The 25152-nt window shown below is 38.3% G+C and overlaps 1 protein-coding gene across 1 annotated transcript in view; it reads right to left on the reverse strand.

Moving 5' to 3' along the window:
• Nucleotides 1-25152, reverse strand: part of ADAM23 (ADAM metallopeptidase domain 23) — a gene marked incomplete at its 5' end in the record, with an annotated part of 169467 nt that overhangs the window by 77231 nt on the left and 67084 nt on the right. The window contains one exon of the mRNA XM_011949996.1: nt 9998-10061. Coding sequence (XP_011805386.1) covers nt 9998-10061 — 64 coding nt within the window. The remainder of the gene's footprint in view (nt 1-9997; nt 10062-25152) is intronic.

Below are 25152 nucleotides of genomic sequence, written 5' to 3' on the forward strand. Positions count from 1 at the left end.
TATTTTTTATTATTTACAAAATATAGCTGAGAATTCCCTCCTTTCCATTTTTCTCCATACATGAGCTCCTACCAGACTAGGGAAGTCCCCAACTTCCTATCTGGTTATCTGGCTGCACGGGGCAGGCAGTAAATTGGGGACTTAACCACTCTACATCTACTTTCAACCAGTTTTTCTTTTTTCAGATGCTTTTATTTCTGCCTTTCTGGGATAAGTGACATAAGTTGACTTGTTTCTTCTTGGTTTCTCCCCAAACGAACTCAGCAGAGCATGAAAAGCTCAAAGCTAAGAGTCAACCCTCATCCACTTTCCATCTCCTGAAATTTTATAGCTACGTCTCACCTGCTTGTTTCCTCTTCTCCTGTCTTTGTCTTGGTGGGTTCATATCCTTTTTTATCCCCTAACTGTTATTTAGGTGGGTTATTGGGAGAAAAAAGAGATAAATATATATTTAGACAGTCAGGGATTGGTTCCAGAACCCCTACATATTCCCAAATCTGCACATACTGAAGTGTCACAGTCGGCCCTGTGAAACCCACATATATGAAAAGCTAGCCCTCCATACACACAGGTTTTGCATCCCACGAATACTGTGTTTGCTTGAAAAAAGTCTACATATAAGTGGACCCGTGCAGTTCAAGGATCAACTGTATATATGTGTGTGTGTACAGTAAAGGGCTGCTTTTCTTTTCTTTTCTTTTTTAAAGACAGTCTCATTCTGTCGCCCAGGCTGGAGTGCAGTGGCATGATCTCAGCTCACTGCAACCTCCACCTCCCAGATGCAAGCAATTATTGTGTTTCAGCCTCCTGAGTAGCTGGGATTACATGCATGAGCCATCGTGTCCGGCCTTGAATCACTGCATTTTTTGAACCTTAAATGAGACTTCAGGCAACATCCAATCATCATAAGAAAGTTTTAATAGCTACAGTGTGTAGTTATATTAAGCATTATAAGCAATTTGGTAGCTTCCAATTTAATATCAGTACTAGTGGTATTAGAGGATTTTCTGAGTTTTTTATTACCAAATTTATACCAAGTTTTAAAAAAGTATTATGGAAAAATATTATTTGGTAACACTTCAGACCACAGCAAAGTTACATCTTGAGTTATATCATATAAAATAAATCCTGAGAGAGAAGGAGCAATCCATCTTGGGTACAAGCATAACAGTAGTGAGCCAGTACAGGGAGCCCACTTCTAGAGGGCACTGGCCATCATGACTTTGGACAGTCAGCTCCAGGGGAGCCTACCACCCAGGAATCTGGCCATCTTCAACAACCATTACCTCACAGTGACTGCTGTCTCCATATACCCATATGGGGACAGAAACAAAGTGCAAAAGCCTCTTCTAAAAATAACAAAAGGACAAACTGATTCCCACGTCTTCAGGTTCTCAAGTCCATGATTCTTTCTCCAGTTAAGAAGACTTGAAACAATTAAAGAGGGCTGGCCCTGACCACCTAGAAGTGGGTCACAGACCTGTGACTTGGCAAATGGCAGAAAGGAGAACCAAAATGGGCTCAATTCAGCCCATGACACAAGTCTCTGTGCACCCCTATAGACATCAGCATTTTCGGATCCAAAACTGGCAGTTAATTAAATTCAACAAAAACGGAGCATCTGATAAGTGGAAGTTATTGGCCAGTCACAGGAAATTAAAAATCCTAGTATGCTCCCTACCTTTCTCAGCCTGCTACTTGCACACAGCTGAACACTTCACAAGCCAGATCATGCTCAAATAATAACTCTGCTCCACAAGGTTTCCAAGGTCAGAATCCCATTGGAACCTACCACGCTTCCTCTTCATATACTGACACATTGAAGCCATGTCCATCTTATAAAAACACTTCCTAACCAGAAACGGCTGGGGATAATAGCTTTGTGACTCTAGTGATAACAACTTGTAGGGGAAAAAAAATCCAGTTCCCTGGTGTTACTAATCTAATAACAGGAACTGGACAGGCATCATGGCTCATGCCTGTAATTCTAGCACTTTGGGAGGCCAAGGAGGAAGGACTGCTTAAGCCCAGGAGGAGTTTGAGACCAGTCTGGGCAATGTAGTAAGACCCTGCCTCTATAAAAAATAATAATGATAATAATAATAATAGTAATAACAACAGGAACTGTTTGATTCTACTCATTTCAGTGGAAACAGAATCAACAGTTTCAGTTTGATTTTTAAAATTACCCCACCTTTGTGTCTGTTTACCTATTTCATCTGCATGGTAAAGTTCCATCAGCCAGTTCTTTATTGCTTATGAAACTCCCAAAAACCTGGACATTCATAGTGACCACACACTGATATTTTCAATCTATTCCTGCAGATCTGGATAAACATTTGAAAAGAAACTACACAGCCCTTAACTAGAAAATGTGTATATTATGATATCTAGGTTCTGAATATAATAATAAAAACTACTGACACTATACTCAAATGATTATTCTACACACGTATCTTTAAATTCTTCAAGCTTATCACCTACGATGATGATAAGCTAGGATATGCGAAACTATTTTAATAATCAGTGAGCTGATAATAAATGAGAAATAGAAAAAAGATATCTATAATGGGACATGTATACCTGATTTTGACTACTGCAGAATAAGGAAATAAAAATAATAATTCTGGAGAACTGGGGAACTTGAGACCCCAACACATAAATTATTAAATAATTTAATTATTTACCTTCATTAAATTTAATAGGGAAAATGTTCTTGCAGTAGTTTAATAAAGTATTAGAACAGTATGGCTGTACCAATGCTATGTAAATTTTTAATAGTTCATATAAATTATACTATTCCAACTTAAAATAGCTTTGTGAGGAGCTAGTGTCATCTGCTATCTTGATTTCTTGGGGCATATTTTAACCCCGTGCTCCTTACATATTCTATAATATACTCTGAATGTTACCAGGAAGGGCAATATTTTGAATGATTAATAATAATTTCAACTTTATACTCAAAATTCAAATAACTGATAATCCTGGATCTAATTTAAGTGATTTAGTGTGGATAGTTTTGTTTTCCTTGCTATTGCTTAAATTGTTTATTATGTATGCAGTGGTAAGAAACTTTTTTAAAAACTGGCTATTAATTAATTCAAAGACTAGGGAAAATATTCTAGTGTATACACAAGTAAAAGAGTCATTTTTAGTATAGGAGTGGAAATACAAACTTTAAGTTATCTAACTCTTTGGTTAGAAACAACACAAACATGAATTTTTAAACCCAATTATGGCAAGTTGAGAGGCAGTAAAAAAGAAGGGAAAATAGATTTAAAAAATAGTCTGAAAATTTCATTAAAATATTACTAAAGGAAGAGGGAATGAGAAAAATAAAGGAAAGGAAGCAGAAAGAAGTGGGGAAACACTCAGAAAATGGAAGACAGGCAGACCTGTGTGTCTGAAAACACTCCTGGCTCCAATAGAGCACTTCGGCCAGACTCTGATTGACCTCTGCAGGGCCCACCCTCCCTTATTCACACACTAGACAAGGTCTTCAGAACACGCACTCCTCCAATCTCCTCCACTCTGCATCAACCCTACCTTCCAGCCAGGAGCCATGCGCACAGAGACCTACTCCACTCACCATAATCCAAGCTCTCCTGCTGCCAAAAAGCCTTCACTCCTAGAAGGGAGCTTGAGCTGAGCTGTGATGATGATTTGATAAGGAAAGCACAAAGAACATTCTAAAAGGGTGATGTAGTTATACTGATAAAGAAAAGAATAAAGGTGAGAAGAGAACACAGGACCCACAAGGGCAGGGATCTCTATCTGTTTGGTTCACTGATACATATCTAGTACCTAGAACAGCAACTATGACCTAAACTAGGTCACAGTACAAGCTAAATCAACATTTTTTCTGCTTTTTTGTTTTTTAAAAGTTATACATATCGGGCCGGGCACAGTGGCTCACGCCTGTAATCCCAGCACTTTGGGAGGCTGAGGCGGGTGGATCACTTGAGGTCAGGAGTTTGAGACCAGCCTGGCCAACATGGTGACACCCCATCTCTACTGAAAATATGAAAATTAGCCAGGCATCGTGGCACATGCCTGTAATCCCAGCTACTCGGGAGGATGAGACCGGAGAATCACTTGAACCCAGGAAACAGAGGTTGCAGTGAGCTAAGATCGTGCCACTGCACTCCAGCCTGAATAACAGAGTAAGACACTGTCTCAAAAAAAACAAAGTTGTGTATATTTAAAATATACAACATGATATTTTGATATACATAGTGAAATTATTACTATAGTCAATCAAATTAACACGTCTTATTTCTACCTCACAGTTACCTTTTGTGTAAGCGTGTGGCTTGAGCACCTAAAATCTACTCTCTTAGCAAATTCCCATCATACAACATGACTGACCATAGCCCTCATGCTATTCATTCCATCTTGAGACTTACAGCCTACATAACTGCAACTTTGTACCATCTGACCTACATCTCTCAACCCACCACCTCACTCCCACCCCTCTACCTCCTGCCCCTGGTAACCACTGTTGTGTTTCTATTAGGTTGGTGCAGAAGTATTTGTGGTTTTTGACATTACTTTCAATGGCAAACACCACAATTGCTTTTGCACCAACTTAAATACATATTTGACTTTTTTAGATTCTACACATAAGTGAGGTCACAGAACATTCTCCTTTCTGTGTCTGGCTTATTTCCACACACACACACACACACACACACACACACACACACACACACACGTGCATACAATGGAATAGCATTCAGCCTTAAAAAAGGAGATCCTGGCAGTTGCCAAATATGGGTGGACCTGAAGGACATTATGCTATACAGTAAAACCATATTTGTTTAATGAATGAACAGGAATGGCTTATTCAGGAGCATATGTGACAAGACCAATCTTAAAGGATTCTTGTTTGATGAAGAGGGTGGGTAAATAAACTCTTATTCCCCACCTGGGTTTTTTGCTATTGTTTAGATATCATAAAGGTTGTTTAGAAATCATAAAGTTTACCTTTTTAAGTATGCAATTCAGTGTTTTTCTTAGCATATTCACAGAGTTGTATAACTATCCCTACTATCTAGCTCCAGAATAGTCTCATCACCTCAGAAGAAAAGTCTGTATTCATTAGCAATCAATCCCCATTTCTCCTCCCCTGCACTCCACCAGGCCCTGGCAATCATGAACCTACTTTCAGTTCCTATGAATTTGCCTATTCTGGACATTTCAAATAAACAGAAGTGTATCATATGTGCCCCTTCGTATATGGCTTGTTTTACTTAGCATAATGTTTGTAAGGTTTATCTATGGTGTAGTATGTATCAGTACTTCATTCCTTTTATGACTGAATAGTAATTCCACTATGTGAATATGCCATATCTCCTTTATTCCTTCATCAATTGAAGGACATTCGGGGTGTTTCCACCTTTTGGCTACTATGAATAATGCTATGAACATTTATGTACAAGTTTCTTTGTGGACATATGTATTTAATTCACTTGAGTATATGCCTGGGAGTAGAACTGCTGCATGATATGGTAATTCTTTGTTGAACTTTTTGAGGAACTGCCAAACTGTTCTGCCAAGCAGCCACACAACATTTTACATTCCCACAACCTGTGTATGAGGGTTGCAATCTCTCCACAGTCTCGACAGCACTGGTTATTGTCCATCATTTTATTACAGCCATCCTCGTGGGTATGATTTGGTGCCTACCCAAGTTTAAAACTAAATGAGAGAGTGACATAGAAATGAAACATAAAAATGTCACCTTCATTTATTTTAGAGCTATACTGGAGGAGAGGATTAGTTGAGAATCTAATAGGCCTGCTCATGCTGCACCCAGGAGTTAGCTAGCCTTACCCATCCAGGCAGAGACGACGTGGGACAACTCAACCCCCCCGACACACACATGGGGGTGGCCACAGTACAATTCAGAGAAGAGAAAGGTGGAGAGAATGTGTTCTTCCTGTAGGAAGGTGGATCCCACAAAAAAAAAAAAAAAAAAACAGGGGAGGGAGGAATTGGCTGCACAGACCTACTTTCCCAGCAGTCAAACTGCTCTTCCTTCCCTGAGCAAGAATGAGCAAGCGAATAGGAAGAAGCCAAGGTGAGAAAATAGACCTAGGAAAAGACGCTTTCCCCATCTAATAATGATAGTAATAAGGTAGAGGGAAGTTGGGATGGAGGCACTTCATCTATTTATTCATCATGACTGCTGGTCAGGTAGTAGTTCCTTTTATAAGCAGAAGAGAAATCAAAGTACTAGTAAGCACTTACAAATATGTATTAGCAGCTCACCAAAAAAGACCTGACAGAAATATGTTAATTTTGAAAAGACTTTCATAGTGTTATATTGATGCTTACTCTTTTGTAAGAACTGAAATGCTAAAAATTGACTTATTTAAATAGGCTCATCAGCAAAGTTGGTCAACAAATATACAGTACTTGAAATATGCTAAGAGGGTGAATCTTAAATGTTCTCACTACAAAAAAAGAGATAACTATCTGAGGTGATGGGTATGTTCATTAGCTCGAGTGTAGTGACCATTTCACAATGTATAAACATATCAACATGATGTTTTGTATAATACAAAAAATTCCTACATATACGATTTAAGTTATATACCTTAAATACATGCAATTTCTATTTTTCAATCATATCTCATTAAAGCTAGGGACAAAAAAGGAAACTAGTCACAAAGGCCCACCTATTATACGATTTCATTTATGTCCAGAATAGGCAAATCTACTGAGATAGGAACTATTAATAGATTAGTGGTTATCTACAATTGGTAAAAGAGAGACGGCCAACTGTTAACAGGTGGTATAAGGTTTCTTTATGGAACGATGAAAATATTCTAAAATTAGATTATGTTCATGGATGCACAAGTCTGTAGATATACTAAAAACAATTATATGCCTTATGATATATAAGTTATATCCCAATAAGTTTGTCAATAAAATAAGAAAAGTAAATAAATTACCTTTAAAGTTGTAAAAAAAATCAATAAAATAGTTGTATTATATATTATGTGCAAAGCACTGTAGGAACTTAAACAAATGCTATTGCTCCATCAAATGCAGAACAAAAGTTCTTCCTTATTCACAGATTGATACCCAGCATTCATATACACGCTTCTTTTTTACCTCTCCAGCTCCTATATTTGCTTCACATGGAAAGAAACACTTTTAACCCACATGCATGCAATAAAAGTAAAAGCCAAGACATCAATCTTTTCTTAGTGAGAAGTAAGAATGAGGGAGGGGCTTGGTAGTGGTGAAATGGGAGAACCTAGACAACCCTCTTTTCAAAGTGCGGTCGCAACTAATTCCTGGGATACTGTCAATATCCACCTTCATATTTAACTTCACAGCCAAATAAGACTGTTCTTTAGTTATGTGGATAATATTGTGTGTCTACGTGTGTGTGTACAATGTGTGCATGTACTTTTCTCTAAACAATTTGAGATCTTTGAGCCGGGCACGGTGGCTCACGCCTGTAATCTCAGCACTTTGGGAGGCCGAGGCCAGAGGATCACGAGGTCAGCAGTTCTGAGACCAGCCTGACCAACATGGTGAAACCCCGTCTCTACTAAAAATACAAAAAAATTAGTTGGGCGTGGTGGCAGGCGCCTGTAATCTCAGCAAGTTGGGAGGCTGAGGCAGGAGAATCGCTTGAAACCAGAAGGTGGATGTTGCAGTGAGCCAAGATTGCGCCACTGCACTCTAGCCTGGGCAATAAGAGCAAAACTCCATCTCAAAAAATAAATAAATAAATAAATAAACAATTTGAGATATTTGGGGGAAAAAAGGCTGCATTATGTGAAAGTAAGTTTAACCTAGCCATTCTTACATATTAATTTCCTTTTCTGGTACTCTGGACAAAGATTTTCTGAAACAGCATAAAAGACAATCTTCATGAAGTTTATTTACAAATGCTTATATATATATATGTATGTATGTATGTAATGGTGGTGAGAATATGAATTTATACAAACTTTCAGAAAGAAAAATTGTTAATATATGTGAAGAGTGTTAAAAAATTGTACCAACTCTTTGACCCAGAAAATTCCTTTCTCAGAATTAACTCTGAAGCAATTACAAGGGATGTATTCAAAATGTATCTGGAAGGCCTTCCCTTGAAGTTATTCATATGTAAAAGATTGGAAACAGTCAAAATGTCTATCACCATGGCATTTTTAAACAAATTATAACAAATGAATTAGAAATAATATGAAGTTTTTAAAAATTAAAGGTTTAGAAGATTACTTAATACATGCTAAAATATTTAAAATTTTGCTACATTTTAAAAATCTTGACATAAAATAGTGTGCACCATATCAATACAGACACATAAAAAACAGACTTAATTCATTATCTATGAAGCACGTAAGTTTGGGCATATGAGCTGTTTGGAGAAAATGGGTCATGAAAGAGAGAAAAGCAGTGAACACAAAAACAAAGTGCAGTGAATACAATTTCTTTTGCTAGAGTTGAAATACCTTTTGTTTTAATTTTAGTTAGAACTGATAACAGATTTGGAGTGTCTTATTAATTATAAGGTCTCCTTTTGGGACCTCAAATGATCTCTGGAGGCCAATTAGTTATTCTGTTTCTTTAAAAACCAAAAAATGAAAAACAAAAAACTAACTTAGTGCCTTAGTGAAAAGTTTGGATCAGGTTTCTGTGTCCTGCAAAGGTGGCTCAATTGCTGAGTCTATAAAGTTCCCTGCAATCTTGTCTACTCCAGGCTCATGATTCAGCATCTGCAGTGCTCAGGGCCCTGGCACAGCTGACAGAAGCTTCAGTTTGTACAAATGCCAGGAAGCTCGTTCCCGCGCTTGATTTAGCTTTTCTGCTCACTTTCCACAGCGTTAACTTTTAGGGAGACTCAACAACCCCCAAGTGCAACCTAAGGCAAGAACTGACAACTAATGATACATGAAGTTCTTAATCTGTGGCACAAAACCAAAGGCTGGAAAACACATCCAATTACAAATTGGAATGTTACAAATCCTGAGACATGCCAGGGCCTCCTGGGCAGTATTTATAATGAAGGGCACCTATAAATATTTGCTGAGAAGCCACCAGACTGAAGATCCCAGTCACCTATACTGCACAAGTCCACACCTGGGAAAGGTGCTACTTTTATGCTGACGTGTTAACAATCTAGGAAACAAACAAACAAACAACAATCTAGTGATGTTTCCCCACTTTGTTCCCTTTCCTGTGCCCCAGTATCTGGGACACCAGGGACATTGCTCAGGTTCAATGGCACTTGTTGACTTCCTAAAAGTCAGAGTTTCTTTCTGTAGCCATTCTGAGGATCTTCACCCTGACGGACTGTTTCTTACATACAAATCATCTCTCTCTCTCTCTCTCTCTCGCTTTAATCCAAATTCACTTGCTGTTTATTAATCCTTCCTGAAGACAAGAAATTTCATCTCCAAATGAAGGAATTAGATACCCAAGTACCCTCATATTCAATGCTCCATGGCCTTAAGTAGGCTTCTTTGCCCTCTCTCTGCCTTAATTTCTTCCGTAGTACAGCAGGAATAATAATATTGACCTCACAGAATTGTTATGATGGTTAGAGAAAAAGTACTACCTAAATTTCACTTCCCCTACCTGTCCTCTGCCCTTCTTGGGCAGCAAAGTCATTTGCACTAAAGAATCATTCTAACAGCCCATCCAGTCTTCTAATCCAGATTCGATGGCCATGAGCCTCGTCCTTCTTTACGGACTACTTTCAGGTGCTGATATGGAACTGTATAGCTCTTTATACTATCACAAAAGGTACTGTATGTATAATAAAAACAATAAACATTTTTTGTCCTGAATACCTAATGTTATCTCAAACATTCGTACATTTTAATAAATTTCCCCTCACTAAAAATAGTATCATTGTAAAAGAGCACAGGCGATTTTACCAAGACAGACATCAAAACAATGCAGTGTGCACTGATCAACTCTATGATAGGTACACTTACACTAGAGAACTTGCCGACGCCAGTAACCGTACCTTAGAGTACTGTGGTTTCCCATTTTCGTAGTGAATCTCCACATAATCAGAAGACAACAAACCACTACAAAGGAAAGAAAATAGAGTGATTTCTGCATCTAAGACACTTGGAGGTTTAAAAACAATCGGCTCAATAAATGAATGTGAGGGGCATGCAAACCACAAATAGCTGCAATCCATGGTTAGTACAGAAACAAAAACAGGTTATCATCAAGAGTCTCACACAGTATCCAGGAATAAATTACTCCCCAATCTATGGGGAAAAAAAGACAAGACATAGACAATCTAATGGTGAACTCTTTTCATACACACTATTCAGGATCTAATTCTTATGTTAATTAATATGGAACAAACCATAAGGCAAGTAACACGAGGAGACAGATCCTATAAAAACTCCACAATTATGCCCTAAACCGTTGGAATGTCATAAAATGTAATCACCAAGGAAGAGTGTAAAGCAAAGGTCAGCAAGTGTTTTCTATAAAGGCCAGGGAGTAGATATTTCAGGTTTTGTGGGCCATGCGGTCTCCACTACACTACTCAGCTCAGCCATTATATTTCAAAAGCAGCCACGGGCAATATGTAAACAAACGAGCATGGCTATATTCCAACAAAACTGTATGGACACTGAAATTGGAATTTCACATAATTTTTATGTGTCATGGAATATTATCCTTCTTTTGATTTTTTTTGACTATTAAAAATACATAAAACAAGGCTGGGCATGGTGGCTTACACCTGTAATCCCAGCACTCTGGGAGGTCGAGGTCTCAAAAAAAAAAAAAAAAAAAACCTAGTTCAGCCCCATATTAGTGGTGTGACCCTGGGCAAGTTCCTCAACTTGTATGTCATATGGAGATGGTCAAGAATGTGAATCTCATAGAACACTGTGAGGATTAAAGGACACCATGAATATGTAGTACTTAGCTCAGACTATGCAGTACTGGGCTAAGAAATGCAGTACTTAGCCTAGTACTTACTCAGTACAGAGTAAGTACTAGTATGCTGAGTAGGTACACATAAATGGCCCCTGTGGTGGTCACTATTTTAACTCAACTTCTTAAAACATATTTCTCCCTCTACAATGTGGAAATATAAAATATGTGCCTCCTGAAGAGCACTGGATTACTAGGGCATCTAGGTTCCTGCTTGGGCTCTATCACTAGGAATAATGACAAGTGATAACTTGCATTTGCTGACCACTTACTATGGCACAGGTACTATTATAAGGACTATAATGGTATTAACTCATTTAATCCTAATGGGAACGGAAGGACAGGACTAGGTCCCACTCTGAGTCAGTTGTATGCCCTAAACTTGGGTCTTTATTTCTTCTTATGTAAAAATGAAGGGCTAAAGCAGAAGATTCCTCAGCTCCTGCCCTACTCTGCTATTCTGATTTTCCATAATTTTGCCTCATAGTAGGTTTTCTTGTTAGGAAACCATGACACTACTTCTTTAGCTGAAGAATGGGAGGACTCAATGATTTTGCATCACTTTGAGAGCTGCATCTGATGCATTCTAAAAATGATTCAGTGAAGAGGGCTGGAAAGGGGCGTAAAGCACCAGTCAACAGAGTAACTGGGGGCCTCCTGGGTATGTCCAGCATAGTGCCCTGTGTCTGCTAACGGACAACCTTTCCAACACAGAAAGGAAGTCAATGCTTAAACTTTAGACATGCTTCCCATTAAAATCACAAATCAAATGTGTATTGAAGGATAATTCCACTCTTGAAACTAAATTGTGGTATGTCTACTCACTCCCTTTAAAAAATCTCAGATAGTAAAAGTAGTGACAATTACTGAACTCTGTATACATGGGGAATATGTCACCGGGTGCAGAAACTTCTTTCACTGCTAGTTAATTAAGGTGGCTACCAGCACTGTGATATACAGACAGAGCTGGTGATGGTACCATTCTTCTGTGGAAAGCTTCTGCAACACCAGGAGGCAGAGAGGTCTCCCTAACTGCATTCTAACTGTCTCTCTCTACAGGTAATTTATTATTTTCAACCACACAATCATTGGAGCATGTCTAAGAGTTGGAAACCACGTTATTTTAATTTTGCCTGTAATTACAGGGGCAGAGAACTGCATTCTAACCATGAATTCTGAAATCGGATAAGGGTCACTTTAATTATCCTATTTCCCTCTTTTTAAGGGTCTCTTTTTCTCATGAACATACCTATTACTAGTATCTCTGGCATTTTAGAATCTTAAAGAAGAAAAACAGCTACTTTTCAGGAGGTCTATGGCAAACACTGAGACAAATACACCACCATATGCCCCTCCTCACCATGCCAGTCCACTCTTCTACTTCCTATAAATAGCACACATCCCCATTTACTCCATCCTTTCCTCCTGTCTGACCACAGCTAGCCTCCCTTGAAACTAATTCTTCCACTCATCACAGTATCCCTAGCACCTGGCATAATGCCTAATGCATAGCAGGCCCTTAATCAATATCTGCTGAATGAGCAAACTTCTACCAACACCTGCTATATGGGCTTGGAAACAGGATGAAGAATGCAACTCTTGAATTGAAACTAAGCAAAAGCAGCACAAATATGCAAGACTGATCACCTCACTCAAAAATAATATTAGTTTGTAATTTCCTTGAAACTGAATTACATCAACTGAAATGTAACCTAATTAATTATAAACGTCTTGAAATAATATTGAAATGTAATTTTTGATGATAGACCAAAAACACTGAAAAGGGAGAAGGGAACAGTTGATTGTGCAGTGGTGTCTCCAGCCCCACCTAGCTGAGAAGGAAAAGGTAATCTACATCTCTATATGCCTGAAGATGAGTTGTCCTTTCTTCCACCTCTGCTCTCTGTAGTCCTAATACAATTTCCTGTTGGAAACAGAATGTTCTGAAATGCTAATACTCATCTATTTAGCAATTGTGGACCCAAACATAAACTGGCATTTAACTCTGTTGATCAGCCAATTGGATGTTTGGTTCTGAAGACGCTAATAACTTGTGGGCAAACTCTGAACATCCTAAGTTCTAAAATAAACATATTTTTTCAATTACTGAAGCTACAGAAAAGCTGTATTCTGTGGCTACTCCCATGCTTCTCATGCAGGTTATCTGTTGAAAGAGGAGTGACCTTTATAAGTAAATGGATAAACATAGGATGGAAGTTGAGAGCCAGTGAAAGACGGTGGAAGAACTAGAACAAGGAAACTCTTGAACCCACCACTCACTCTGCACCTTCATGGTGAATCTGCACCACCAAAGTAGTGACTCTAGAATCAGACTAAATATGATTTTACTCAAAATATGAAGAACATGTAAGAGCAGGAGAACATAAAACTATTGAAACAAGACAAATGAGCCAAGAATCAGGTCAATGAAGGAACTGTGGCAGAAATAATGCTGTGTGTCCACCAAATGCTCTTTCATTTTCCCCTTCCTGGCATCCTGATAAGACCACATTTTGCAGCTTCTGCAGCAGTTAGGTTAGGGCCAAGACAATGGATCATGGCTAATGAGAGATGAAGGAAGTGATGTCTGCCCTTCTACTGTGACCACTAAAATCCCTGCAGGATTATCTAAGCCCTCTCTTTCATGGCAACCCTGGAAGCCACATACTCCAGATGGCATAACTGAAATATGAATGCAGCCTAGACCCTATCATCATGATTTGGAGAAGAACTGCCTAAAAGAGCTGCTCAACTTGCCCTAGATCACAGTGTGGGGAAGAGATAACATTTTACAGTGTTGAAGTCTCGGATTTCATGTTTGTCACTGAAACACTGTCTAAACTATCCTAACTTCAGGATTTATCACAAATATATCTTTCAGAAATCTATGTTCAAAGAATTTCACAATTATCAGGAAATACACAAGCAGAGGTGCTATTATATTTAGGAATTGGAAATTCACAAAAAGAGATTTACCTCAGGAAGGTTTTGTGTGTGTGTATAGACGTGTGTGTGTATGTGTGTGTATTTGCTGGAATCCTTGAATATGAGATTCATGTTTCTAATGTAAGTAGACACATAAATAGCCATATGGTCAAAACTCCCAAAAGTTTATATCTTCCATTACAAGGAAGTTCCATATGGAGAAGCCAAGAATTCTAATAATTGGAAAAGTTAGGTACCAAGATTCCCTAGTACCTATGAAAGCTATTAACCAAGAAGGGTAGATTCCAGGTTTTTTGGAAAATAACTTTAACCCCTTACTTTAAACAAAGAACCGGCTGGGTACGGTGGCTCATGCCTATAATCCCAGCACTATGGGAGCCTGAGGCAGGCGGATCACAGGGTCAGGAGTTTGAGACCAGCCTGGCCAACATGCTAAAACCCTATCTCTACTAAAAATACAAAAATTAGCTGGGTGTGGTGGTGCGCATCTGTAATTCCAGCTACTCAGGAGGCTGAGGCAGGAGAACTGCTTGAACCCATGAGGCAGAGGTTGCAGTGAGGCAAGATCACGCCACTGCATTCCAGCCTGGGCGACAGAGCAAGACTCTGTTTCAGAAAAAAACAAAACAAACAAACAAAAATGCTTCTCTTTGGAGCAATTCTGATCAGGGAAGTTTAGGGGCAGGCTGATCAAAGAAAACAATTGTTCACAACAAAACAACGTGGCTAACCGGGCCTTGGGCTACGAGGAAGACTACTAGAAAAGACGTACATTGGACCACAAAGGAAACCATTTTCTCTACATGACTTAAAATCATTTACTTCACTGTAAAAGTATATGAACTAGAATTCCTTTCTAGTTCTAAAATCTATATTCTCTGAAATTTTGTATTAAGCACTCAGTTTAATTCTAACTAGGAAATTGAGGGAGCTGCTGAGAACAAGCTTGTCTGAAGGAACCTAGAGGCCAACACAGCATTTCTTCACCAGCAGAACTAGGTAAAAAAAAAAGTCTAGATGAATAGCAGCAAGCACCAAGACCTAGCAACTGGATGGCCATATAATTTATCATCCAAACTGGGGCATTTCTGGAAAAGAAAAGAGGCATATTAATCATTGTGCCAGGACAACACACATACATAAACCAGGAAGGGCTGTCCTAGGAAAACTGGGGCATATGGTCACCCTACCAAAAGGCCAAATTTAAGGTATACACTTCGAGTTCTACATGGAAGGTCAGGTTGGTCTACAAGGTAGAAAATACTCAAAAGCTGACATTCTAGTAAGCAAGCAGTCTGTGAGTATGTCTTCTCCTCCAGCTGCTTTTGGGTTCTGTCATCATGTTTCACACAGCCACTGATATGGTTTGGCTGTGTCCCCACCCAAATCTCATCTTGAATTATAGTTCCCATAATTCCATGTTGTGGGGGGGACCCGGTGGGAGATCACTGAATCATGGGGGGCAGTTCCCCTGATACTGTTCTCATGGTAGTGAATAAGTCTCACGAGATCTGATGTTTTATAAGGGGAAACCCCTTTCAATTAGCTCACATTCTCTCTTGTCTGCCACCATGTAAGATGTGCCTTTCTCCTTCCACCATGATTGTGAGGATTCCCTAGCCAGGTGGAACTGTGAGTCCATTAAACCTCTTTTTCTTTATAAATTACCCAGTCTTAGGTATGTCTTTATCAGCAGTGTGAAAACGGACTAATACAACCACCGTTTTAGGAAAGCCTTGAGTAGGTGCTTTAGGCTCTCTCAGTGCACAACATCAGTAGGCAGACCTGGGCAAGAGGACTCAGCAGTGTAAGATGGAGAAGTCAGGAAGCTATGAGATCACATTCACTGCAAGACACTGAACTTGTCAGGTGGTGACCAGTCATGCACCTTGCCATATGTCTTTGTTCCTAAGTAAACAGCAGCACAAATAGTAGTAAAACATGTAAGTTACTTCCATATGTGTTCAAATTGGGACTGGAACAGAAGTTAAACAAACGGTAGAAAAATTAAATGGTATCTAGAAAAAGAGTACCACAGATGCTCATATTTCTCACGCAAAGTCAGTCATCTGATTATCTTCTGCTTGACAGTGCTTAACTTCTCAGTATTGGGAACCCTAATCACACCCAAATGAGCCCTCACATTCATCCAAGAAGTCTCCTACCACCCCTTCCTTCCAGGTCCACATTTTATTCATTTATTGACAACCAATGCTGTCACTGTGGAGACCCTCAACTTCATGGAGCCTCGAGCATAGTGACATTGTTATGCCCAAGGCTCCATGAAGCCACAGTGAAGCACCGCGCCCGCTCCCTCTTTCCATTAGAAGCTTCTCTGTTTTGTCCTTTTATACACATAAGATATTTTAAATTCACTAGATAATTACTGTAAGTGGTAATGAAGACAGACACAGAATTTAAACTCAATATATTCATATAAACATAAGCTTGTAACCTATGATTATGATTGCGCTTATAATGCTTTTCTTTTTTCTTTTTGTAACAGAAGACTTTAAAAGTATAACAATTTTTCAACCACTACTTTCCTAAAGTTTTAAAAATTTAGACTCATACCATCTAAAATAGTTTTTATACCAAAAGTTGTTTCAGCTAAAAAATATATACTCCTTTGAGTGTAAACAACACAGTAAGACTTTTAAGCTATGTTAAAAGATCAAGAACATGGAGAGGCTGGGATTTAAGCATATAGCAATGATATATTAAGTGGGTGAAAATAATTATAGGTTGCATAGAGGCTTTGTGTTAAGTCACACAAAGATGGCATGCCAGGCAAGGGCTGGCAAGTGTGGGCATATTTCATAGGAACAGAACTGCAGGCAGAGAATGTTCCTAGCATGAATAGGGTGTAGAGGTTTTTCTTTGGGGTAACAAGAGAAATTTAATGAGCTCCTAAACCACATGAGAGATTGCAGTGGAAATGTAAATGTGTAGGTACTCCTGCATCTCAGGTAATGGTCCCATTAACCATAATGAAGTTTAGAAAACCCTAGTATAATAAGGACAAGAAACATAGGCAGGCCTGCAAGCCAACTGTAGAGTGGAGAAAGGAGGAGTTAGGAGACTTGAGATGATATAAAAGCTGAGAACCCTCACTCAGCTGGCTTGATCAGCTGATAAAAGCCAGTGAGAGTTCCCTTCTGAGGAGGATGGTATCAGAAGAAAAATCTTTAAATAAAAAATGAAAGATGTTTCATTTCTTCCCCTCAACTTAAAGTCCGACCATATGAAGTGGATAACACATTACTAGTTGTGGCTACCAGTGTCTTTCCAAGTTTCCAGTAATTCTGAGATTCCTTTATGACAGAATCGTGGTTACTTTCACAATTCAGTTTTAGCCCCGTATGTCATAAAACCCAAAAAAAAAAAAAAAAAAAAAATTAAACACAAGGAAAACTGGATCCAAACTAAAAAGGCGTATCTTCTGCACATAGTTACACATCACTGAAATGCTATGATGAACAAATTTCAAAGCTAATAATGAACATAGTTGGTGAATATTGCTAATCCAGCTTCTTTTCTGATACATCCAATATTTATTAACATAACTACAAAGCAAGCATCACAGATAGTGAAATTGCAGAGAACAGAAGAGGATCTATGATCACCCTTGCCTTCTGGTAACCTTGTACAGAAGAAACTACTCTCTTCCAAGTCCAGTTTTTGCCATATTCTAGGAAAATAACTCTTTTCATTTTTAACTTTTTTCATTCTTTACTTTTTTCATTTTTCATTCTATACAGCAAAACTGCACATCTGTTTATATGGTATTCTAATAGCCAAAAGAATAAAAAAGAAACCAAGAGAAAAACTATCAGAAATAATAACAGTAAGGTGGCTGGTTACAAGATAAATATGCAAAAACAAAATACATTTCTACATGTACAACCAACAAAAAAAATCTAAAAATAATCTAGCTGGAAAAATTTCTACTAACAACAAATTTTATATGTGTACAAATATAGTTGGATTTATTTATATATGTATAATGTATACAGAGATATATGTATATGAATATACATATTTACATACATATATAACCTATTAATAAACTTGGATTTAAATAAACATGAAGAAATATGTATACAACATGTAACTTGTGAAAAAAAGAAAAGAAATATTCATGGTGATCAATCACATACCAACCTACAGCTGCACTAGCAATAAAATACCTGTAAATTAAAATCATGAAAGAGATCATTTTCCCCCATCACTTTAGAAAATAAAAATGAATGACAGTAGCCACTGCTGCCAAGGATGTAGAAAACTGGCAAGCAGAGGGCAATTTGGCAATAGGTATCAAAAGCCCTGAAAACATGTTCACCCTTTAATCCACAAGTTCTACTCATAGGGTTTCCTGAGGAAATGGCTAGACAAAAACAATAACATGCATGATGTAGGTGAGAGCAGCTTTCTAGTGCTTTCACAGACACTTTGAAAGATGTTCACAACATCATTCAATGAGAAGAAAAGTAAAAGAATACTATGCTTGGCAACATTTTAGGAGTAAGTTTATATGTACACATTCACATACAGAAAAATGTCTGAAAAGGTGTATACCAAATATAGCACTGAGCTACTGTTTCCTGCAGAATTTTCAATAGTTTTTATTTTCTTTCTTTTGCTTAACTGTATTACCTAAAATTTTTCCTATGAATGTATACTGCCATTTTAAGAAGAAATCATAATACAAGCTACATTTTTAAGGGAAAAGAAGCACAGCTTCTTTAATAAAGGAATTATTTAATTAAGGATTACTTTCAGGTCTGGGAAATGCCAGGAACCACAGACATTCATAATACCACCACCTACCATGCAGGGAGCAGCAGCTGGCCAGGCTTTCCCTGCATCCCCTAAACTCAACGAGAGGGATGTTCACTGAACATCCGCTGGTGGGAGTAGATGAGGACAAAAAGAGAAACAAATGCCTCTCACCCTCAGGGTGATTATAATCTCATTGCTAAAATACGCCAAGGCAGCATTTGGCCTATGACCATAAATAGCAAACAAAGCATCAAGCAGCCCTCAGGGAGAAAACTAATTTCAATTAATATGATCAGGGAACCCTTTAGTGAAGAAGCAGGGCTTAGGCAGTCTCTATGATACAATTTGGACAGGGAAATATTGCCAGGAAAGAGAAGATCCTATAGACAGGGACCACTGTGTACAAATCCATGAAAACAGGAAAAGGCAAAGAGGCATATTCAGGGAAGAGCTAAAAGTCCAGTTGAGCTGGGGCATCAGTGATATGGGGCAATAGTATTGAAAAGGTGGGTTTAGAAACAGTGATCCACAGGCTTAAGCAAGGGGTAGGACTTTCTTGTCTTTGTTTGTTTGTTTGTTTGAGACGGAGTCTCACTCTGTTGCCCAGGCTGGAGTGCAGGGGCGCAATCTCGGCTCACTGCAAGCTCTCCCTCCCAGGTTCACGCCATTCTCCTGCCTCAGCCTCCCGAGTAGCTGGGATTACAGGCGCCCGCCACCACGCCCAGCTAATTTTTTGTATTTTTAGTAGAGACGGGGTCTCCATCTCCTGACCTCGTGATCCACCCGCCTCGGCCTGGGATTACAGGCGTGAGCCACCAGGCCCGGCCTAAGACTTTCAAAGGAAAGGGAACGCTAGGACCAGAACTCAGAACTTGAAAGGCTATTTATAAAGACTGAAAGCAAGCAGAAGCTGGAAAGACTTCAGGGCCTGGGAAGGGCTGAACACGGATAAGATTCTTTTACTGGGTCAATTAGAGCCATCAGCAAAGTAATTAATGTTAGCAGCAGGAGAGAACGGCAAGAAACCAGCAAAAACATTAAGGAGCAGCCTCTCCACATATGAAAACCTGTGGCTTTAACTGTCCTCCACTCATTCAATTAACAGCCGAAGAGTCTGAGTGAGAGAAAAAAACAAGAATATGAGAATTAAAGCAATGATTAACAAAGATAAAGGTTTTTACCTAAATGTTGCCATTTCTTTAAATTATTTCACTGTAAATGTTTGTCCTAAAATTTATTATGCAAATGCTAATGTGTACTTTGCAATTTTACACTGCTTTAATAAAGGAAGAGTAAGATTTTTGTAGAACAACTACTATTGTTTTTGTGTACTCTCTTTCTCTCTTTTTGTCCTACCTAGAAGCCCAACTCTTGATTTCTCCTGCATCACCAAAACCTGAGACTAGAACATATCTACTGGCTGAACTGAGACAGGGAGCCTCTGTAGAGCAAATCCCCAAGAGACAGACCAAGGGCACGTCTGCACAGCCCTGTAAAGTAAAAGGCATCTGAAGCTGTCACCCTTGATTTCTCTGTACTATACAGAAAACAATATTCTGTGCAATCATGGTAACCTTCATACATATAACACAGGAATGTTTAGAGATGATAATCTTGGTCCTTTTTATTTTTTATTTTTTGAGACAGGCTCTTGCTCTGTTACCCAGGCTAGAAGACAGTGGAAATAGCATGACTCACAGCAGCCTCAACCTCCCAGGTTCAAGCAATTCTCCCACCGTGGCCTCTCAAGTAGCTGGGGACCACGGGCATGTGCCACCATGCGTGGCTCATCTTTTTTATTTTTTTGTAGAGATGGAGTCTCACTACCCTCCCCAGGCTGGTCTCCAACTCCTGGGCTCAAGTAATCCTCTCTCCTTGGCTTCCCAAAGTGCTGGTATTAGAAGCATGAGCCACCTTACCAGGCTGGTTCTTCTTAAATAGTAGATATGCTTAAGTAATTGTCACAATGTAGCAATTAGAAACATATTTCTACAGTAATCTCAAATCATTATGGTAGATAAGAACATAACCTAGCAAGAAGAGGAAGAGAACAGAGAATTTTTAATGCTTTCTTCATGTGGGTACAAGACTATTATTATACAAAATGGCACCTATTTTTTTAAATTACCATTTAGAAAAAGGACCTTCAAACAAGCCCACCTTCTGAGCACATTTCATGGCATCACAAAAATTATTCACTGGGACTTCTAATGTTTAAAAAAAGTCATGATTTACCTAAAATACAACTAATTTCTCTAACAGAATTTTCATTCTTCTGAATTATGCACCATTTTAAAATAATAACAAGCTAAGATACCTCTGAAAATTACAGAATTTATTGGAAAAACTACCAGTCATTTGTAACTTCTTTAGAAAGGAGAATTCTTCCAGCTAGTGTGGACTTTCAGATTCAGTGTCGTTTATGAGAGTGCTAACTGGACCTTTTTCACTGTGCTCACTGTCATATCCCCAGTCACAGGGGAATGCCTGAACTAAACAGGCACCCAGGAGCTGACCATTTCTGAGGTCTCAGAGAAGTAACTAACATTGTCAGACTAGTCTTCTCCCTTACAAAAACCAAGAATGTTGAATTATAGGGTCTCTAAGGAAACTTCTAAGTCTAAAAGAGTGAATATGAGTATGATTGTCATCATCTCCTACCCTAATTATACACCTATGATAAACTGGAAGTTAAGGACTATTAACACACACATCTATTTGATAATTTCATCTATTTGATACATGCTTTGTCAAATAATCAGCTATTGCATACTGGGATGACTTCAGGCCCATCTCTTTCAGAAGGTGCTGAAAGAACAGTTCCATTCATATTGCCTATATGCTGTAAGGAGCTGCTGAATTTTTCTTCTAATTCTATGTATTTCTATGTACCTCAACTAAAAGACTGTACCTCAGTTACCAAGATGTAAAGTGATACATTCTTTCTACAGATTAGATTGATAACAAAATTCCTTTACATAGAAATTAATCTGAGAGCTAATGATCAAGATCTGCTAAAGCCTCAGTCGCATTATCACCAACTTATTTAAGTGGTCTTTTCAAAATCAGACAACACATTACAAAACCATCACTTAACTGTAACTAAAACAAATTAAAAAAAACTTAAGAGTCATGCTAACATGTTTTTAATCACAAAGACACTAAAAAACAAATTTTCTGAAAATATAAGTACTCATCCAGCAAAATCTTATAATAAGCAAATTTGATGACAACTGATGTCACTTTGAAAGACATATATAAAATAGTGATTAGAGGTGCATAATTTAATCTACTCCAGGCTAATTATAGAGTCTAGACATTTTGCATAATACTAAAACTGAATTTTTATCTTTTAACTATTATTAACCATTTACACTCGATTCTCTAAATATATGTCTTGAAATCATTTTAAATAATTATAAGCACACACATTCCTTCTATCCTAATTAAATATAATGTACCAGTAATAAAATCAAATCAGTGGTAGTAGAAAAATGCAGAACAACAGATCTATAAATCAGGGCTTTAAGACAATTTGTAAAAATGAGCATTTTTCCTAGAGCCAGACAACTTTCATTAAATGGTCTTAAATTTTCAGTCCATGTAGCCTATCTTACTCACATTCAAAAAGTGCCTTGCAGTGTTTGGATCAAAAGCAAAACCTTTATAAGATTCCAGAAGCAGCCAAATCCCAAAGAGACTGACACAGAAAAAGAGAGAAACTATTCTATTTAGGTCTTTCAGAGGGACTATTTTTAATTTAATCTTAAAACCAGACATTTTTAGAACCCTGGTAGAAATGCTAGCATTAACTGTATGTCATCCATTATGGCGAATTTACTATCAGTATCAGTTCCAGGAACCAGAATGGTTAGGACTACAGAAGATAGGAGAAAAGTCCTAAATGAACTGATTCACATCCAGGAAAGCCACACCAAGGTTGGTAACTCATGACAGGGGTAGAAAAATGAAGTGGCCACTCCAGGAAAAAAACCCAGAAGCTTGTGGTCTAGTAGAGTCAAAATTCTGGGTCAAGAGAAATGCCTATAAAGGCTAGAGATCATACCAGCCTGTGGACATTAGATAAGCAAACAAGACTCTTCAAAATAACCATCCCATAAAAAGGACAGGCACCACATTGCATCCACAGTTCTTGGTATAGCTGCCTAGACAGAGTAGGCATTCTAATGTTTGTTGATGAAGAGTCAACAAGTCAAGAAGCTCAGAAAAAAAACAAGATGGCACATCATACTCAATCCACAGGAACCTGAGGGTCCTAGAGGCAGGGCTCAGCCCCCAGGTAAGCAATGAGGGGTCTGAGATAGCACATGGCAGTAGCAGCAAGAAAACTGAGACTCAGGCTACTTTCTGTCTCTTATCTTTTGTAGATAAGTATCTGTGAAGGCAAAAGTCAATCCCAGGCAGTCAGCCCATGAAGACTGGGAATGTGTGGCTGAAAGAAGAACAAAGGATGAGAGCAGACATGATTGCAAGATTACTTCAGGAACAGTGATCTTTAGTATTATTTCAAACAGAGCTTTACAAAGAAAGTGCATACGTGTGTTTAGGTGTATGTGTTGTGTGTGTGTGTGTGTGATTTTTTTATTTTAGCAAGTTATAACAAATAGTAAGACAAGGAAATGCTGCTGGTATATGTCCACAAAGATCAGGAGGAAATGAGGTCAGAAGAAGTTGTCTGCCCTCAAACTGCTAGGCCAAAAGAGAAAATTTCCAATTATTCCTTATCAAACAAGGGTGGGCTGAGTGCCACCTCACTGAATATTTGCATTATATGTATGCGAACTTTTTACACTAGTTTTAATTTCAGTGACACAGCATGAATAGCTGAAATTCTTCAAGAGTGAATGTCTGTGCCCTCCCAAAATTCATATATTGAGGCCCTAACCCCCAATGTGATGGTACTAGCAGATGGGGCTTTTGGGAGGTAATTAGGTTTAGATGAAGGCAAAGGGGTGAAGTCCTCGTGATGAAATTAGTACTCTTTTTTAAGAAGAGACCAAAGAAGTTTGTCTCTCCCTGTCTCTCTCTACCATATGAAGACACAGCAAGAAGGTAGCTTGTCTATAAGTCAGGAAGAGGGTCTTTGCCAGCAACTAATTCTCCAGGTGCCTTGATCTTAGACTTCCTACCTCCAAAACTGTGAGAAATAAATGTTGTTTAAGCTTCCCAGTTGATGAAATTTTGCTATAGCAGCCTGAGCACACTAAGACAAGCATTAATTCTCTCCTCAATCCTAAACAAATTATTCTTTTGTGGAATGTTAGGAAAAAAATGCATCTATATTATCTTTATTTTTTCCTGAAAATTCTATTGCTACTTTTTTTTTAACTACTTGGCTTTTTCTTTTTCTTTTTTTTTTTTAATAAAAATGTCCAAATCTTCCATGTAAGCTTCAGGATGAGAGGTTACCTTGGGTAGGAGTAGGGGTGGGGGACATGACTGAGAGGAACACAGAGAGCTTCTGAGACACAAGCAACGTTCTATTTCTCAACCCGGCTGGTGAGTATAGAGCAATGCCCATTTTATTGCTCTTCTTTAAACTGGGTGAATTTATTTTCCACTCCTTTATGTGTACATTTCATAATTTTCATAAATTAGAGGAAAAGAAACCTAAAATGTTTACAGATAATAGAAACAGAAGACCCCAGTCCAATTCTAACATTAAAAATATTGAGTATGAGACAAATTGAGCCAGAAACAGACCCAGGAAAGAGCCTCTGGAATTAGAAAGCTGTCACTACTAAGACCAGAATGGGAAAAAAAAACTCTAAAGAACATGTGGGAGGTGAAAAGCACAGAGAGAACAAAAGGCAACTTTCTCCTTCTCTAAAAATAGCAAGCCTATTAGGCCACTTTTAGACTCCAGTGTTCATGTAGGAGTCCATTTCTATTAAAAGAGTAAAACTTAGAAAGGAAAAAGAAGTTCTTGGAGGATGCCAAAGTATGGAAAAGTTCAAAAATGTCACGAAATAATAGACCAGACAGGATTTGAACTATGTCTGACTTTATTACCAAAATAGTGAACTCTCAGACCAGAGAGCTGCAGGAGCAGAAGATTAAAGTGTGAGACAAACCAAATCCTTCCCCACACTGTTTCTTTCTATGGAAGGACACAGAGAAGCAAAGACTGTGTGTGGCACAACACGGAGCAAACCTCATGCAGCATGCAACCATAACAAAGCTGGTTTCAAAATAAAATGGCAAGGGAAATTATCCCATGCCCTTCTCTGGAAGAATCTGCAAACTTGTATTTGATTTTTAAAAAGCAGACCTTGTTTTCAATCATCAAAACTGCCATGGCTGGATAATATCAATCTCAGTTGTTTTGATGATCACTAGAAAACATATTTCTGAGTTCATAATGACAATAAATGTCTTCCTTTTCTGACCCCCACATTCTCCTACTGTATTAAGAGATGTCTGTACACAGGAAGGTGAAATTCATGGATGATAACACCAACAGTGAATCTA

The sequence above is a fragment of the Colobus angolensis genome, unplaced genomic scaffold (genome assembly GCF_000951035.1).
Source record: "Colobus angolensis palliatus isolate OR3802 unplaced genomic scaffold, Cang.pa_1.0 Scaffold30, whole genome shotgun sequence".
Taxonomy (NCBI): Eukaryota; Metazoa; Chordata; class Mammalia; order Primates; family Cercopithecidae; genus Colobus; species Colobus angolensis.